The sequence below is a fragment of the Triturus cristatus genome, chromosome 6, assembly GCF_964204655.1.
Source record: "Triturus cristatus chromosome 6, aTriCri1.1, whole genome shotgun sequence".
Classification (NCBI taxonomy): Eukaryota; Metazoa; Chordata; class Amphibia; order Caudata; family Salamandridae; genus Triturus; species Triturus cristatus.
In genome coordinates this window covers 140,263,846-140,281,995 of record NC_140589.1, presented here as the reverse complement: position 1 = coordinate 140,281,995, position 18,150 = coordinate 140,263,846, and the positions used below count along the sequence as shown (strand labels likewise).

General features: G+C 44.3%; 1 protein-coding gene across 2 annotated transcripts in view; it reads left to right on the top strand.

Annotated features, from left to right (window-relative positions):
- The window catches only part of SUPT7L (SPT7 like, STAGA complex subunit gamma), a 113,701-nt gene that overhangs the window by 85,691 nt on the left and 9,860 nt on the right, over positions 1-18,150 (top strand). For both annotated transcript variants that reach the window (XM_085610354.1, XM_085610353.1), the window contains exon 4: positions 5,951-6,188. In XM_085610354.1, coding sequence (XP_085466480.1) covers positions 5,951-6,188 — 238 coding nt within the window. The remainder of the gene's footprint in view (positions 1-5,950; positions 6,189-18,150) is intronic.

Here is an 18,150-nt window from a genome sequence, read left to right as displayed (position 1 = left end):
AGGAAAACATCTTCTGCGGTTCTGGGATGCCCTTTGGGATGTGCTTTTATCGGAAACAATGGAGGTGGCAAGTCTTTTGGTATCTCCGCAGTAGCCTTAGGTAACCCTTCGGCCAGAAGAGGATACATACCATTCATAAGGGCATTTCTTTGTCTGTCTACTTGTTCTGATTTTACTCGGGTACCTTCTTCAATTAATAGATTTTCTCGGACTTTATTTGAATTCTCCTTACTTTTCTCTTTCTGTCTTAGTGCTTTTTCTTTACGTCTATATGATTCTTTACGCCATAATTCAATGGCATCTTTCTGTGACTGTCTAGCTTTCTTTTTCCATAATTCTTCCTCTACTTTCATGATGCAATCTGCATCCCAGGTCCCAGCTGCGGGCCACCTCTGACTTTCTGGTAATTCCTTGGTGTAGTCTACCCATAAATCAAGAAATAATATGGCGTCTAGGCCATGTTTATGATACATGAAGTACCCTGGAGTGTCCCTAGGAGGAATGGGAACAGCTTCTTCGAGTACCCCTTTTCTAGTTTTGATCTGTCGTAATTTCGAAAAGAGCGGCATATTGAGAACTGATCTGATACCTAATTTTGAACACGTTTAATACAACAAAACACAATAATGAACAGTCATTCACACCACAATATGCAGAACGTATTTAAAATATTTAACATTTAACATTTAATGAACAACAATGATGGCCATTTAGGAAACTAGTCACTAAGCATAATACTCGGCACTAACTAGGTAATTCTGAATTATATACTAGACATACTTGATATACTGCTAAACAGTACAGATACACTGCTGAAACAGTGCAGACCGGATTTGTGTACCCAAACCCGTCTTGACCGGCACAACCTATGTGCACGTCCGAACGCCTCCCCGGCAATGGTACTCACCGGGTAGCTCGGAACGGAAGGCCTCGGAACTGAACTGAACTGAACTGGACTTGGACCGGACTGGACTCGACTCGAAACTTCGGAACTTCGGAACCTGGTGGGCCTCTGCATACCTCGGATCTTGCTCTCTCAGCTAGGCTCTGGTCGGGATACTTCGCACTTCTCACCGCCTCGTCTGGGTGTTGATCGCAGCCTCAGTTACCCCCGCTCGGCAGGAGGGAGATACAGGAAATCCTGTGTGTACGCGTTGTTGTCCGTCCAGCTGTGGCAGGAGACCGGGCCTGCAACGCACCTCCGGCGCGTGAGATGAGAAAGTGTCCCTGTTCGGGCGCCATATATGTGGTAAATAATTTAATTACCGGTACTTAATTTGATGCGGAAAATTAATAAGAATAGCTCAGTAAAATAAGAGGCAGAATCCGTGGTATTAGAGATTCGGAACGGGCTTTATTCCAATAACAATTCGAATTGTGGGCTTCATATTCCATCACCACGGAGGTTCAGGAAGTGAAGGACAATACATTATTGACAGGTAATCATTTTTATAGAAGAGGCATTACAGTGAAACAGATGCAGGAGGCGTAACAGTTGATAACAGAGATAAAGACATACATGCGTAACTAAAATGGGTGTAACTAGGCGTAACTAAAGAACGTCATTAGGTATGATGTCACAAATGGGTGGTTCCATGGAAGAATTTCGCAATGTCAGCAAAAATACTTGGCAGAGATGCGCGCGCGGCAGCATGACGTGTGATTTGACGTGCAACTAGGAGGAGAATGGGACTTGACATTTTAGCTCTACATGTGGAGACAGAAGTCTGGGGTTATGTCAACCTAATCCCAAATCATATCTAATATCCTATGTTTAAAGAACTGTGTTATCCAAAAAGAGAGGTCTCTTAGGATAGAATCTTATTCTATACTGACTATACTGACTGTTAGTGCGTGTACAAGCGTCTAAGTGTCTACACTAGATGCGAGGGGGTAGGAATATTCCATGGTAACAGGGCTATGAATTACTTGCATAAAGACAGAGGAGCCGGGCCCTTTGCTCGGTAGCTGGAAGAATGTTTACTTAAGCTACTAGACAGAAATGCATTGGATGAGGAGCGGAGCAGAGCAGATAATCTTGAAGGTGAAATACAGTTTTCTGGCAAGCAGACAGGTCGAGTCAGGCACCGTTAGCCGCGCAGGGAGTAGGACAAAGTTCATGGATACAGATGCGAGCTCAGACTGGAGCTTTCAGAGGCAGAAGGCAGGAAAAGGCTTAATGGCAGAATCAGGGCCTACTCGCCTGGACTGTAAAATGGGATAAATGAACCATATAAAGCCGGTGGCCTTTCATACTTAGGAATAGAATATCCGGCCCATTCATGGCGGATCTGAAAGAGGACATGTTGACGGTGGACGCACATGTGTTTGCGTCTTCATAACTGGAACTGGAGGGATCATACATGTACTTGTGATTTATACATGAAACCGTTGGGGTCCAAGATAGGGGACATAACTGATCATAAAAATCCATATTTCCACAATGCGTACAAGTCTTTTAGGGAGATGGTGAAGATTTTACGAACAGTACTTCTAAATAAAAGTAACACCACATATATATTTAATAAATGTAACCGAAAGTGAGTCTACATTTGGGAATGGGAGATGGCTACAGTAGGTTGCTGTGAGGCAGCCCTGCTAGTCGAAGCAATAGCAGTCAAAGCCAGATTCAAAATAATACACCATCTTTTATCAAAGCGTTGCACTGAGCTTCGCGCCGGTCACTTAAAAATGTTTTGTTTAACAATTTATTTCAGTAAGATGAGGACAATATATGGGAACATAGGATTACATCAAGAGAAACTACTAATGTCACTGTTACCTGCTGTACAAGGATGTTCCACATTATTGCACCCATTTATTTATTGTTGGCATTGCACCCCCTTCCTTGTCTAATGCCACATTTTTTATTTTTTTGCATTTATTTAGTTATTATAGTACTTTACGTGAGAGAAGATTTGAAACATTCAGCAGTAGTAATTTCTCCAAATAAAGCAATACGTAATTGCAAATAGAGCAACAATCATTTTTACCTAAACGGCAACTAGAAGACCTAGAGTAGAAGAACTTTGCAAGCAAAGGAACATCTGCTCATACTTAAAACGACAAGTAAATGTGATGCAGTACATGGCAGTAAGTTCAGTAACTTTCAGTGAGCCTGGAATCAGGTCAAAAGGTATTGTATATGAAGAACAGATACAAAATCCATCTAAAGCAATTTTGGTGTATACATACTAGGAAATTGACATGAAACGTGTAAAAAGTGGGAAAATACCAGCATTACTGCCAATGATGTGTACATGCCACAGGCGCGTGTTTATGATAGCATACCGACTTTGTTTAATTCGGCGCTTATTATGATAATTTTTATAACGACTTTACAGACCTTGCACATTTCCGAACTGCGACTATCTCTAGGGGATAAGAAAGATTCCATTTGTGCCCACTGATGGGATGAAAGTGTACAGTCATACTTCAGGAAGCTGGGCCTACCTACCCTTGCACTTATTCCGTATGACACTGTCCCCTCCCCCTCGTCCTCCCCCCCCCCCCCCCCCCTTCCACCCCATGAGTGTGACAATTGTACGATCCCACTGGGGGTGTTCCTCTTTTTCTAACTTAAGACATCAGAATTGTGCTCTGATGTGGGGGTGGAAGGCCAAAAGTGAACTCCTCTTTAAGACCGTAGGTACTGTCATGACAAGACCATTCTGCTGTTTAAAGGCATCAGATCTAGGGACTGTGGGAGTATGTGTGGGTTGTCCGCAAGAAAAGTAATACCAGTGTTGGCATCAGCATTTGCAGTGTCACAGCCATGTGTAAAATATTTCTTAATGCTAGGCCATCGAAGGTTTGTAAAAGTCAGAAGCGAGAGGTTCCAGCCTGCCAGTACAAATGTTGGTAAGGACCTAGGAGGCATAGATTGCCATGTGGTGTCTTGTTCAGGGATTCACCATTGGACTAGTGCACTGGAAGAGCAAGCGCAGAGGTTCTGGTTTGTGAAGTGAGCCGCCTGTACACTGCTCTGGGCATGTTACATCACTGTGTAAAAATGATCCATGTAGTGCAGGATTTTAATCCTCATTGCTATTTCTTGCCTATTTGACAACTGTTCTCGTATTTCGCACAGTAGCCTGTCAAGAATAGAGAAGTGGGTGTATCTGAAACTGCCAGAGATTGGATTGCTTTCGACCACCCTCAACAAACGCTGTCTGCTTTGACCAATATCTACCCACAGCTTACAAACTACTGAGATCAGACCACTTAGCAGCTATATTTCCCCCAGAATGCACTGGTGGGGCCTGTCCACATACCAACGTGATTAGTACTGGCTTGAGACCATCAGTGTGGGAGGAAACCTAGGTCTGTCATTCAGCACAATTTCAATACCACGAGGTCTCAAACGGTGGCCATGACAGTTTAGGGTTTGTAACCTCAAAGTTCTGCAGTCATGACAAGTACAGTTTAGGGGAGGCCCTTGGATCATTTTATATGTAGCTGGGCCTTGCATTGGGGACTCTACACATGATTGTGTAGATAAGCCTGCAGCTTGTGGGTGCTGCATGCAAGACATTGAAAAGGGGACTATTTAAGCACATAAATTGGAGTACTGTTCTCTGAGACGCGTCACATATAAGAGATTAAAATGGCACATGTTATTGCGCCTTAGACAGGGAGGCATGACAGATTAGGATATCGACATGAGCACTATCTGTCACTAGGAACATCAATTATTTACAGTGCTTTGGAATCATTCTGCAGCATGACGCACAACTAATTAGCATCTGCCTGTTCCTGAACACAATAATACCTGTCACTTTTCTAAACTAATTCTGCACTCAGTCTATACCCTCTGGTGCTGCTACCCAGGCTGCACTGCTCATTGCTTTGATGGTAGAAAGCAGGGACTTTTGGACGACATGCATTGATGAGCCTGAGGAAAGCTGGTGCTGCAGGGACTCTGAGACAGACAATGGGACCTGGAGACCAGCATTCTGTCCCAAGCCGAGCACCACCAAAGACCTCTAGCGCTCATAGGTCTGTGGTTATATACGCAAGCAGGCACGCAAAGCCAGTGCATTGAGAGTTGGAATCTAAGACCGGACTTCGACTTGGTGGAGAGTGGTTCCCAGCCTAAATACCAACCTCAAAGATGACTGGCACTCAGCTCCAGAAGTCAGCAAGGGGAAATTGGATAACCGAGATAAGCCTGGGTGTTTCTATCCACATCTGCTGAAGGCCAGGCCTGTCTGTAAACGCCTAAAGCCAGAGAAAGCTTAAAAAAGGCCTGGCCAAAAATCCTTTTCTGTACCTGTTTTGTGTGGTGTATATGTATGTGGCGCGTGTGTATTGTGTGATGGCTTGAGCTCTTGCTAAAGCAGTGTGTGAGCAAGACCTAAAACCACGCATATATTTAAAGAGCAAAAGGCAGAGAATACATAATTGCTACTAGCCATAAGAAGAGTGCATATATTAAAAGTTTTCACATTTTGGCTTGAGGTGACAATTTAACTGATCACTAGGTTTGGAAAGACATGGTACAAGTACAAATCTACAGGCTAGGAGAAAAATTGTGGTCCAAACTTTCCTTGATAGGCAAGAATAAGAAGAGCGCATGTGCGGTATCACCCCATGGTGGAGACGTGTGGGATAACTGCCCTAGGAGAGAAGGTGATAAATAGCTGTGGTCGTGGGGAGGCAGAGAGAAAGAGATTGGAGAACTTTCCTGAATCAAGATGATTGTCTCGGCTATTGTGTGAGTGTGCCACAAAACATCTCAAAGTGGCATTACCAATGTTTTGTGCCTTATTCATTTCAAAGATTCAGTAGGATTACATGTGCAATATCTTAGATATAAGTGGCAATTATACAGCTGATAATTATACACAGGGGAAGGTATTGCACAGAAAATCGGTTGTCCTTTTATCAGAGATGTGTTTATTTTGTGCCTATCACATCTATGACCTGTACATTGTAAATCCTTCTGCAGTCCAGCAAGCAGCTCTCTGAAGAGTATGAGAAGCTTGTTAGTCCAGAGAAGGCATCGGAAGACGCTAAACCCCTGAAGATTAAAGAGGAGCCTGTCAGCGACATTGCCTTCCCCATCAGTGAAGAGCTGGAGGGGGATTTGGCTTCTGGAGACCAGTCTTTGCCGGTTGGAGTCCTTGGAGCCCCAAGTGAACGCTTCTCTGCCAACCTGGAGACAGAATCCTCACCTCAGGCTTCTGGTAGGAGATTGCTTCCTTTCAAAATAAATGAAGTGAGCAGATACGCAGGCTCACACATGGCGTGCCTGTGATGTGATGGTTTTAACAATACTGGCTTGAAGTGTATTGTATTGCCGCTGTATATGGAGCTTACTACCTCTGTGTAGGGCAGTGAAGCACTTGGATACATGGTCAACAATCTACACCTTGCAGGATGTGTGATTGGAAGTGTTTTTTGTTTTGGATCCTACTTGCAAAAATTTTTCATGTTGTGTGTGATGACCTCCGAGAAACCGTTATTGTGTTAAAGGAACTCCGTGCTTAGCAGTGTGATGGATGGAAATCTGTGAGATGTAGATGTGCGGTTCATGGTTTTCAGTAAGTTGGCAGCTTTGAGCAGTTTTCAGGTCCTTTTTAGGTCTCGCCTGACCCAGCGCATGCGCTGGTCTGGCGAGACTTTTTGAGAGGGCTCCAAAAAGTGCTACCAGGCCAGCCTAGAGCTACAGTGCAGGTGCGCGTGCCGCACTTGACCGCGATTACTTTCGCAGCCGCACTGCCGCTTGGCATAGCCAATAGGTCTCGCTTTTGGGACCTTCTAAGTATTTAGTTATGCAACTTTTGCATGGCTAAACACTTATAAGGTCCCAAAGGCGAAACCTATTGGCTATGCCAATGCTTGTTTGTATTTCTTGCAGTCGGTCTGCTTAACTGGTTACCTCACTGGTTTGTCCAACCTGATATTTTGTGTAAAATTTAAGCTTCTGAGCAGCCATGGTTGGAGAGAAATGTGATGATGAGATCTGCTGGGACGGAATTTATCATCCTATATCTGAATATCATTATGAGATGTAAACAAGTGGTCATAGTATGTAGCTAGTTGGGAATCTGTAGTGGTGCACTAGTTGAGTCCTTCGATTGCCAGCAGTATGTGACAGATCACTTCAGTTAAACAATGCCTGTTCAATTGGTGATGGCTGGTTTGTGGGCTTTTACAGTACTGAGTGATGGACAAGACCCATAGCAGATACGTCTTATGTGAGTGTAAGAGGATTAAGCTGTATAAGGGAGTTATTGTAAAGCCTGTATGAGCTCCAGTTGGCTGCCAACTGCTGAGTGTTATGGTTCTAGTATTAGGTTAGGGCAGAAGGGTTATATCTGAATTGACATTACTATATATAGCACAGGGTAGCCTTAGGTCAACCTTCCTTAACTTACCTGAATTTAGAGATTAGTGTGCTGATTGGGCTGTTGCATATCTGTTCTCTGTAAACTATAAGTTGTACTTGAAGGTATGATTATATTTCCAAGTTCCATACCAGGGTTGTGGGGTTATGTAGTTATCTTTGAAATAGGCATGTTTTCTACTGTCTTCTGGGGCCTGTATGCTCCTGAATACTTTAAATCTTGGCAGCTAGTGAGGGTCAGAGCTTGTCGGTTTGTACTGAGAAAGTAGTGACTATATGGATTTCATATAGGAAGGTGGTAAGATGATTCTTGATGCAAGCATGGAGAACGAGGTCCTGTTTTGTGTGTGTTGCTTGAATTTAACTTGTAGCTATAGTGGTCTTTTTCCTTGGGATGCTTTGTGGACAATTTCTTCAACTTGACTCTTCTAGCCATATGTAGCCAGTGGAGTGATTGCAGTGCTGGACCCATGTGTTCTCCTGAGTGAATGCTGAGAAGGAGTCTTGCACCAGCATTTTAGATTAGTTGTATTTTGTGTACGAAGAATCTGGGTGCTCCAAGGTATAGGCTGTTGGTATATTCAAGATTGGAGATTACGAGTCTGAGGGACACCACGGTGGATGTGAAGAGCTGATGTGAAAGGTGGTAGGTAAGCCACACTTTGTCTCTGAGTGAAAAAAGTAATCCATTTTACAGCAATTTCTTGTATTACTGGGATGATGGAGACTTAGTAGTAGCATGTGGGTATAGACTGGGTCAAATGCAATTGCTGGCCCAGAAGCAAAAGGGCGGCCACTCTGTTCTTGTCCATTGTGTGTTTTAGGTCTTCCTTCATGGATATGATGGCTAACTGGTCTAAAGCCAGATTGTTGGTCTGACTTCAAGGCATTTCGTCTGTAAATTTGGGAAGTTGAGCAAACAATGGTCGTTCAAATTTTTTTCCGAAGATTGGGCCATTCGATATAGGTCTATAGTTTTCTAGGTCGGGTGGTTTGACGTTTTTCTTTAAGAGGAGTTGTCTATTGTAGCAAGTTTAGAGTTTGGGCGGGAATGAACCTAATTCCAGGTACTTGTTGAGTAAGGTTTTAGAAACCTCCTCTTCACAGGTTGTACGAAGGATATTATCAAAGATTTTTTTGGAAGTGCCAAGTCTGATGGTGATCCTGATGGTCTGCCTGCGATGATGTTGAAGAAATATTTTTTCTGAGAGCATATTAAAAGCATTTAGTCCTTTTCTGTGGTAGTTGGGCCATGTGTTAAGGTGGTGTTTGTCTGTGTTCTCTTTAAAGTAATTTTCTGTCTTTCTATTTTTTTAGATCGGTTATATGGAGATTTTGTCACAGGTGTCTTGAGATTGTGGTGCTTTTGTGTTTTGGAATACACGATTATGGACTTCTGGTAGAATCTCATGGATTCCTCAGAAAGGGAGTTGGTTACAGTTCTGCGTAGCTTTTGTGCCTCTGATGGCCCTTCTGTAGGCTCTGTTATAGTGGCGTAGTTTGATTTGGTCTTTTTCAGTTCCTGATTCTCCCCACTAGCGTTGTAGTAAAGTTGTGTTTTCATTCTTTTGATACACCCAGTCTGTCCAGCAGAGTGAGATGGTCCAGAAACAATTGTGGGGCTTGGGCGACCTCGAGGTTGGTTGTGATAGCTGTAGTTGTTGATAAAGTCTTTTTGTGAAACTATATGTTGACATCTCCTATAACCTATAGGTTTGGGTATTTTGGTCGGCTTTTGGTCACAGTATCTATTAAGATATCTTTAAAGTTTTCATTGCTGGGTGGTGGTCTATATATTACGAGGAAGGAGTAAGTGATAGTTGGAGTGGGATGACATGTTATCAGCACAGATTTGCAGTTGTCCATGTTGAGGTTTCCGATGTGTTTTATTTGTAGTGGGTTTTTTTATGGATAGTAGCCAGGCGTTATAGTGATGCAATACGATTTTGTTGATGTTACCATATTCCGGTCGGGTGGCGTCATGGCATGTGAGTGCTGAGTCTTTGTGGAGCCATGTTTCATTAATGAATATGAGGTCTGGTGTAGTTTCTGAGAGTAGGTAAAAAAATTTGATGTGAATTTTGTTCATGGATCTTCTGTTGAAGAGTAAGTATTTTAGTTGTATTTCTTTCCTCTTGGTGTCATGGTGCTTTGGGGGAAGGTGTAGTGTAGTATGTTATAATATATTTAATGAACTCCTTCAGATCCAAATAAAAAGTGAATCGAACTGTGACTTTAAAAAAATTAATATAATCAAATAAATGAAAGGGAACACGCACTGTAATTTCAACGATTAATCTCTGTACTCCGTTTGTAGCGTGCTACAGAGGGTCTCACTCTCTGATCATAGAGCTTGTGTAACAATACAAGTAGCCGCGTCCCCTATTAGGGTCCTTTCCCTTTAGCACCGCAAATCCCCCTACATCCAGGAGTTGTTTGAAAAATGATTACATTTAAATTGAGTTCAAATGCAATATATTTATTGTGTCAAGGCAATATCCACTTTCCATCTGCTTTGTCAAACATCAAATTCTTTCTATAAATCATAATTTTCTCAAAATGATTTTCATCCCGGGCAATTAAATTGCATTGTCCCATCCCGATGCATTTCAGGCCATGGCCCTTTGTCAGGGGATATCAATTTTCTCAGCCGTCGCCGAGAAACCTCAAACGAGTGTCTCCCGATGGTAGAAGCTCATTCGCAGTGCAAAAGGGGACGGACCCAAATAGGGGACGCGGCTACTTAAAAAAACATTAGCAAATTTTGTTTTGACGGAGTGTGATGGCCAGCACAGGTTACTCTGCTATCTCACAATATTTGGCAATGTGAACATTTGTATTGGAAATGTGGCTTGCATTCTCACTTTCCTAAACCTTATCGATTGGAAAGTTTTTGTTATCCTCTCGCCTTCATCATTGCTTTGGTAGCACCCCTGCAGTTTTCAAGTCCGCCCTCTTCAATCTCGCCGTGGGCAAGTTGAACAGGAAGGGGGGATGGTGCCAGTACCTTTATCTCTCCTCTCTCCTGGTCGATTGATGGTCTTGGCATGAGTGGAAGCTTTGCTAGGACAGCCCAATACTGATCTCAGGGGCGGGGTATGGGGATAGTGCTGCCCTGTCCCTTCTCTCTTAGCCTGTTGACCGTCCCGGCATGAGGTTAGGACGTGGAGGGAGGAGCCTGGGGTTTTAACCCCTTAGTTGCTGAGGTGTTTATCAGCAAAAGGTTTGCTGTGTTATGATCACCATCTTTCACAAACAAGCAGAGTTGTGAAAGAAAAACATTTACCACAGTTTTAGCATTTTTCTGTTAGTCTATTTTTCCTGTTTTTGTCCAGTTTCAACCTACTTACAGCAGTGGCGGGTGGTGAAATGTGTGAGTGGTGAGGCTGAGCTTGGTCGGGGCGGGGTGTTATAGGTGGAGAATGGGGAAGTAACGCCACCCTCCCTGAAGACTTCATTCATCTTCAGTCACTCTAAAATAAAGGGCTCTGAGCCATAAGTCATTCCGTCTGAGGCAAACCTCCGACATGCCCCTCCATCCACCTGGTAAAAACAGACTCTACCTATGCACAGAGACGTATGGTTACAGTACATGAAATGTATAACTAAGGTAATCAATCCTACAGTTACCCAAGCACACCTGGCCATGTGTATCACACTGCCATCTAAAGCCGCGAATGCAAGCATGTACAGATGTAATTAACTCTCTAAACAGTAGCACTAATGTATCTGGCCTCGTCACAAGGATCACCAGAAGACTCCCTCTGCCGTGAGTGACCTCCTTTTATAAGGAACTAGAAATGTTTCTCAGATAAGCTTGAACATTTCAAGAAATGTGTGATGGTCCGGTGTAGCAGCTCGGAGCCCAGCCGTAGACCGAGTCAGCCCCTCCCTCTCGCCCAGCCTCCGAATCTCCTTTTCCACTTCACCCGGTGTGCAACCTGCCTTGGCTTTAGAATGTCCCCTGGTGGAAGTGGAAGGGAGAGGTGTGGCGCAACAGCCAGAGCGGGCCACTTTGAAGCTGGGGAACCGGGTTTGAGTCTCGACGGGAGGTCAACATCCTGTGATTCTGGGCAAATCACTTAATCTCTCGGTGCCCGAATGTTCCTCAGTAATGCCACTGAAGCGCTCCAATCCCTTCGGCTCGAGTTTGCGCTGTTTAAAACTGAAAAATAGAGAATTTTGTGTTTGGGAGGGTGGGAATGGGGAACTGGCTCCGTGCAAGATTTGACTTCACAGCACAAAGACCTCTGCCTTTCATCAGTCCTGTCTACATCGGGTGGACACACAAGACTATGAAGCCCCTTCAGAGACTAGTGACCAATGTGGTGAAACTCGGCACATACCGGAGGAGGGTGGGGGCAGGTGAGGACTTGTTCAACCACTGGTGGCAGTGAGAGCACAAACCCCTCCACGATAAAGAATGAGGGATAAACAACAAATCAGGTTGAAATGGACTGGGTCAGAAGTGCGGGCACCGGTGGTAACTAATCCAGCAGACCGTCTGTGTGCTACAAACCTGTACAGACCATGTCCTGGTTGTAAAAGGGGTGTTTGTGGTAACCCGAAGGGCCTCACCTCCACAGACATGGCCCTCTTCCTGACACCTGGCATTGTCAGAGGGGGTCTGTTGAACTTCATTCCATGAGACCCTTCAGCAGGGGTCCTCGTTCTGTCTGCACTTCAAGGGCCCCACCAGAGGAGGTGGTCTCCACAGACCCACCCACCAATGCATTCTAACAGCGCGTGGTGCATTTACTGGGAGCCACACAGCTGTGGCGTCATGCTGCAGCTCGGTGTGTGCAGATATGTACAACGTGCAGGATGAACTCCAGAACATCTGAGGGCACACTGCACGTCCAGGCTTCGGGCAGGAAAGGGTGCCAGTGCCGATGCAAATATTATAAGCCTCAAACTCGGTGTCCTTTGGCACAACGCTTGCGAAATCCCTCCCCGAGCAGAAAAGCCGCAGGAAGTGGGTGAGGAGGAGTCGAAGCATGTGTGAGTGAGGAACAGAAGGACTTGAGTGAGGGCTCACGGCCGGGAGATGGGTGATGTTTTAGAGTCTGCCATTACCCCTGCCGTAAACCAGAACAATTCTAACAGGCCCAATTTAACTAACCAAATGACCGGGCCCGGCAGATGGCACTTTTTCTACCGCACCAGGACTTGAAGCTGCCTTCAACTTGCCAGGTTAGGCGAGACCAACTCCTCCACAACACGAACTGCAGTGTGCAAAACCAGCACCTTGTCCTTTGCTCCCCACAAGTCTAGCTGTAACATCTCAACGGAGCTAAAATGGCTTTCAGCTCCAACATGAACTCATGCGCGGGAAACAAGTTGATTCTGCGTAGTATCTCTTCTCTTAAGTCCTTAAACTGCGCAGACTCGATTTCCTGGCTTCCCACTTGCAACCTTTACCACACTGTATCCCAGCTCGTTACAGAGTGGGTTCCACCCTTCACCCTGCGACGAGTTGGGAAAGGGTGGGGTGACAATGGTCTCCACTCCCTGACTAACGTGGAGGCTTAGCGCTACAGGGCTTGACTTTCAAACACCCAGGGCTAACTTTACCCCTGTGTCATCAGTGTGTATAGACTGGCCTTTGATCCCAGTTTTTAGCCGAGCTGATGACCTCACAGGCCTCAGGGCTATGAGATCGTCAGCCCACCAAACACACTCTAGACTCTAGGCTTGCCGAGGGGATTCAATGTGTGGGTTTTTTTTTAATCAGAGTTAGCTTTGCTTTATTTTTACAACAATTTCAGTAACTGTAAAGGGGCAGAGCCCCGGCGCCCTCGCACAGAAACCGCCTCTGACTTGCAGTTCATGGTGGAAAGAGGAGAAACACCTGGCTGAACCCGGAAAGCCATACATTTCTGAAAAACGGACACAATTCTGAATTCACCACGGCATCATTTGTATAGGTTGCTCATGGTTTCGGAAAAGAAAGTAATAATTGAAATAAAAAATAATGAAAATGTATAGAAAAAATATAGCAGTTGGCCCGGACGGCTGATTTACAAAAGTCAAATATTATGTCCATCAGACCCTTCTGGTTGAAGGGATACAGAAGGTTTGTTTGTCCATAAACATGAGACCTCCAGAGCCAACAACTGAGTTACAACTTGTAATGATTTTTCATCTTGTTCTGACCACGCATCAGTTGATATGAGAAAATGTAGAATTAGGTATAAAGAAAACCTCTATTTATTAAATGTACTCAAGATAATGAGTTTAGGAGTAGTGGGTATTTATCCACCTCTGAATTTAGGGTTACACGTAATTTAGAGGGCAATTTGCAAAATGTGATCCTTCTTACTCGCCGGCTTAAATTCGGAAGCTAATAAAAAGAAATTCCGTTTTTAATAACAAATGTTATACTATTCTGTGTTCTTAAACTTTTGATAAAAACACTACCCCAGTTGTGAGGCTCGGCATGGCGTCCATGATACAGAAGGCTCCAAAATCACAGCGTGAAGACATCCGCATTTTCTGACAACAAATTAACTTGTATTTGCAATGGAGATATGAGCCTGGGCACAGCTGCTACCTAAGGAAACCTACTAAACCCAAACATGTTTGAAAAGTAGACACCCAGGGGGGTCCAGGGGAGTCTGCCTTGCACAGATTCCACAACGTTGTCTTACACACAGTGCCCTATAATTCTCACATTTTGCCTAAACTCACACATTTTCCTGTGACAAACTGCCGAAATGTATTGCGAGCTACAAAATTCCTCCCACTCTGTCTTTCCACCCTTCTTCCGATATAAAACCCGTACCCCACTTGTGGCCTAGCAAACTCGACAGAAATGGATCCAACCAGGCACCATGCATGGTGAGGAGTGGCTGTGTATTTGTTCGCGCCTACCACGCTCAGAGGTGTTTGGCTCCAGTAGTAGGGTGGGCATCATGCTTGGTTCAGTGATGTCTGAGCTCTTGTGAAGGTGAATGATCCTCTCTGGTAGTTGATGGCACCATTTATAGCATGTTGGGGAAGAGCCAGATGTTTAGCGCCATCCTGTATTACAGTTTCATATTTTTGGGAAGAATGAGGTTTCCAGCAAGGCCTTTCAGCTTGTGGTGCAGGACAATGAGCTGAGCTGCCAGTGTTGAGAGGAGGGATAGCTTCTAGAAGTATCTTTGTGGTCCATTATGGCATGTGATAGTGATATTTTTTTCTGTTTTCCGGATTTTTATTAACTAGCACCGGTCAATGATGGTCATTACATCACCTGGAACATGCATTACTTCATTCGGGAGTAATGTCGCCCGGCATGCGGTTTATAATATGCATTTTGTATGGACGGGGAGTGCCACACAGTATAAGGCAGAATGCACACATGTCTTTGCCACATCCCATGCTCCTATCGTACACACATTTTATCTAATTTATGCATGCATAGTTTTTGTTGTTGCTTAGAAATGGCGAGCTGATTGCTTTTTGCCAGTGCATTTAGAAAGCTGTACTGTAGAGGGCACCATATCACCACGGTTTTCTTTTTAACGCCTGTAAATAGACGGCTGTGTATGCAGGCTCCATGCAACATGGGCTTGAGGTTTCTATTTACCTCCCACCCATTTACGACATGGTGCACCTTGCAAGTCCTAGTGAGCAATCCATTTGTTCTCACTGCTTGAGGCAGATGGACGTTTTGGAGAACAGTTGAAGCACTGTTTGTGCGCATGCGCAAGGACATTGACAGTGGTCTGATTATCCAGATGTTGTCAAAATATATATACACTGTGCATTTATTGTGTTTTCTGTTTAATTATATGTTCTTTTTATATATTTTCTTTTATGGAAAAGATTTTATGTGAGTTATCATGGTTTTTAATGTGGAAAACTGAATAAAGTATTTTCTGAATCTGAGTCTACACTATATGCAGTTGTTTCTCAGTTTCACATTGCAGTCTCCTCTGTCTGCCCCTAACGTTCATGCAGGGATGTTTATAAACAAAGTTCCTATTGAGGGCACGTTGCTGCCCCCTTTTTAGGAAAACCTTCCTCTTAACTCATAGTCCTGCCATGTTATTTCCCCTCAAAAAGTGCAATTCTGTCCTCGGTAATAATTCTAACATTGAAACCGGAGAAATTACCTTCCTTTATTAAATCCCGGCCGTCATTGCATTTACACAAGTGAAGAGGTATAACACAATGTCTCTGCGGTACTTGATTTTTAATAACCTAAGAATCAGGTAAAGAAAATTGAACGTTGACAAAAGGTTATTATGATGTGCAGCTTACTTTGTACTATCTTGTTCCTGTGGACGTAATATTCACACAGTCTGTGTTCAAATTGTCAGTTTCTGCGTGCTCGGCGGGATCTAGAGATTCACAGCGTTACCCACGCGAGCGCGGTTCCCTGCTGAACGCCATTGTCCTCTGAATGTCGCTTCCGTTTTATTTCAGCAAAACTCTTTCACAGCTTTGCTGACAAGTTGAGATTCCTCTGGCGGCATTAAAAATAACCTCGGCCCTCGCGCAGGCAGCGCGCGGTGGTTTGCCGAGGCGCTTTGAAGCGCCGCTGCTTTCATTGCGTGCGAGCGGCGGAGGCCCCAGGTGACCGTCTTCTGGGCGCTTGAAAGTGAGCGCGCATTACCGCTTCCCGCGGGCCAAAGCGCCGGCAGGTCTGTCTATCGAGAACTGCCGCCCCTGTGATCTCCGGCACGTCCCGTGATTGCGGACTCCCCACCCCTCTCCGGCATGCGAGGTCTACTTGAGGACATTTGCGGAGCAGAAACCAATTGCCTCTGGCAGTTCAGTCAGCCCCGCAATTGGTATTCATGAAAGGGGCAACTACCGTTCCGCGAAAAGTAGGGTAACGCGTGGGAGCCTGCAAGTCGGATAGAAAGGCCCGCTTGGAGTTTTCTTATTTCATGCAACGTTTGACATCTCTAGTCGGCTGTAATAACTAAATGGCATAGTTCCTCACCGTAACAGTTTTATTACATTTGTATTCTGACGTCACACTGCCTGCCGCCGAAACCACCTGCCAAGGTGAAATGCAGTTCACAGCGCAACATTACAGCCATGGTTTAGGAACCAGATGTTCTTTCAGTTGCTATATTTCTCTGAAGAGAAAGTGTTCAGCAGAAACAGGACATTATATGTAACTTTTTTTTTATCACTTGTCTATTGAAAGAAAGACTGAATCGCTGCATATTTCTACAGTCTGAACCACAGCATTTTTTTTCCTAACTGGCATTACACTGATTTAAAAAAATTTTTTTTAGTGCATTTAATTTCTCGGTACCAGAATCTGATTGTATTCTTCTTCTTCTTCTATGCAACGAACATGAAAAAGCAAGACACAAAAACTATAAGCGGTTCATGGAAAGTGTGATGGTGTGACCGTATATTATAAGATGATGGTGTAACCATGTAATATAGATAAAAAAGAATATTGCAAGTTTCCTCGTAGTTCCATGATCTTATAAAGCAACTCGGCCTTCCACCTTGTTCCTTCAAATGCTCACAGAACTCCCTAGTGGCTGGCAATATCCTTATAATGTGCGGCCGGGGTAATTAATTCCATATATTACCCTCATCCAAGGCGATGAAATGCAGCAGTGAATACAGTGACGCCTTCCATGATTGCACTGGGTACTTATGCAGCACAAACCAGGCCGTGGAGCATCAGTGTGCTACCCAGGAAGGCTGAGTTGGAAGGGGGGAGATTACAGGCAGGAGAACAATTGGTTTATGCCTAGAGCCGTGATGTCAGTGATGTCATTCTCTTTGGGGAAGCCACCAGAAGTAAGATATGTGCACATGTCCTCATGGCTACTTTATAAGTCTACCGTGAATGCCGCGGCGATATCCAAGAGGAATCGCAACGGGGGGAGACTCTGTAGAGGGTTGAGCTGGATTTAAAACTTTGATCTTAGTGCCTTCTGACCAATCGTATTGACTGATACCGCGATTGAGTGTCAAGAATTGTGGCCCAAGTATCATTTCACTCCTTTTTATCACTTTACACAAATTATGTAAGCAGAGTGATTGCTAAACACTGGTCCTGACGAATGCCTAGAACTACATTCTCACCGAGGCAGAAACATGTTGACCAATTACTAGGGTATTTGTTTTCAACCCTACATCACCTGTTTTTATCTACTATCCTGTAGGATGGAATAATAAAGTTGTTGCCCCTACGGAGATAGTTTTTAATACACCACTTCACATTTTCTTTCTTTTTGCACTCTGCCCCTCATTGCCCCCTTAAGGTATTGATAGAACTACGTGCCCTACACTCCCGCTCCTTCCCTTTTGGGGAAGTTGTAGCCCACATGGGGTACCTTGCAGTCCCCATGTGTTGGAGAAACCCAATGATGAAGCATGTCACCCTCGGGTGAGTGAGGGTTTTCGTCCACAACATTGTTGTGCCCCCCACCTCTCTTCCTTTGCACCTCTCCTCCTTTGGATATTTTTTCCTTAGACCTATACATCCTATATTCAGTGTGAGTTATTACTTTATTAGTAGGCAGTTCTCAGCATCACATATTGGTAACTTCGGTATACACAATAATAAATCCAGGCAGAGGTAGGACTCTAGGAAGTGCATGACATGATTAAAAAAATCCACTAAAGGGCAGAATGTTCTAACAAATAAAATAAAGGCCTCACGAAGCCCGAAGGGATTGAAATCCACTCGGGCTCCGTGAGGCCATTGTTCACAGCAACAGCTGTGAACGACAACTTTGGAAAGTTGGAGCTCAGGGCTTCTAGTGACAGTTAGAAGCCCAGAGCCCTCCTTTGTTTTCAATGGAGTTCCCGACATTCCAGTGTTCTAATAC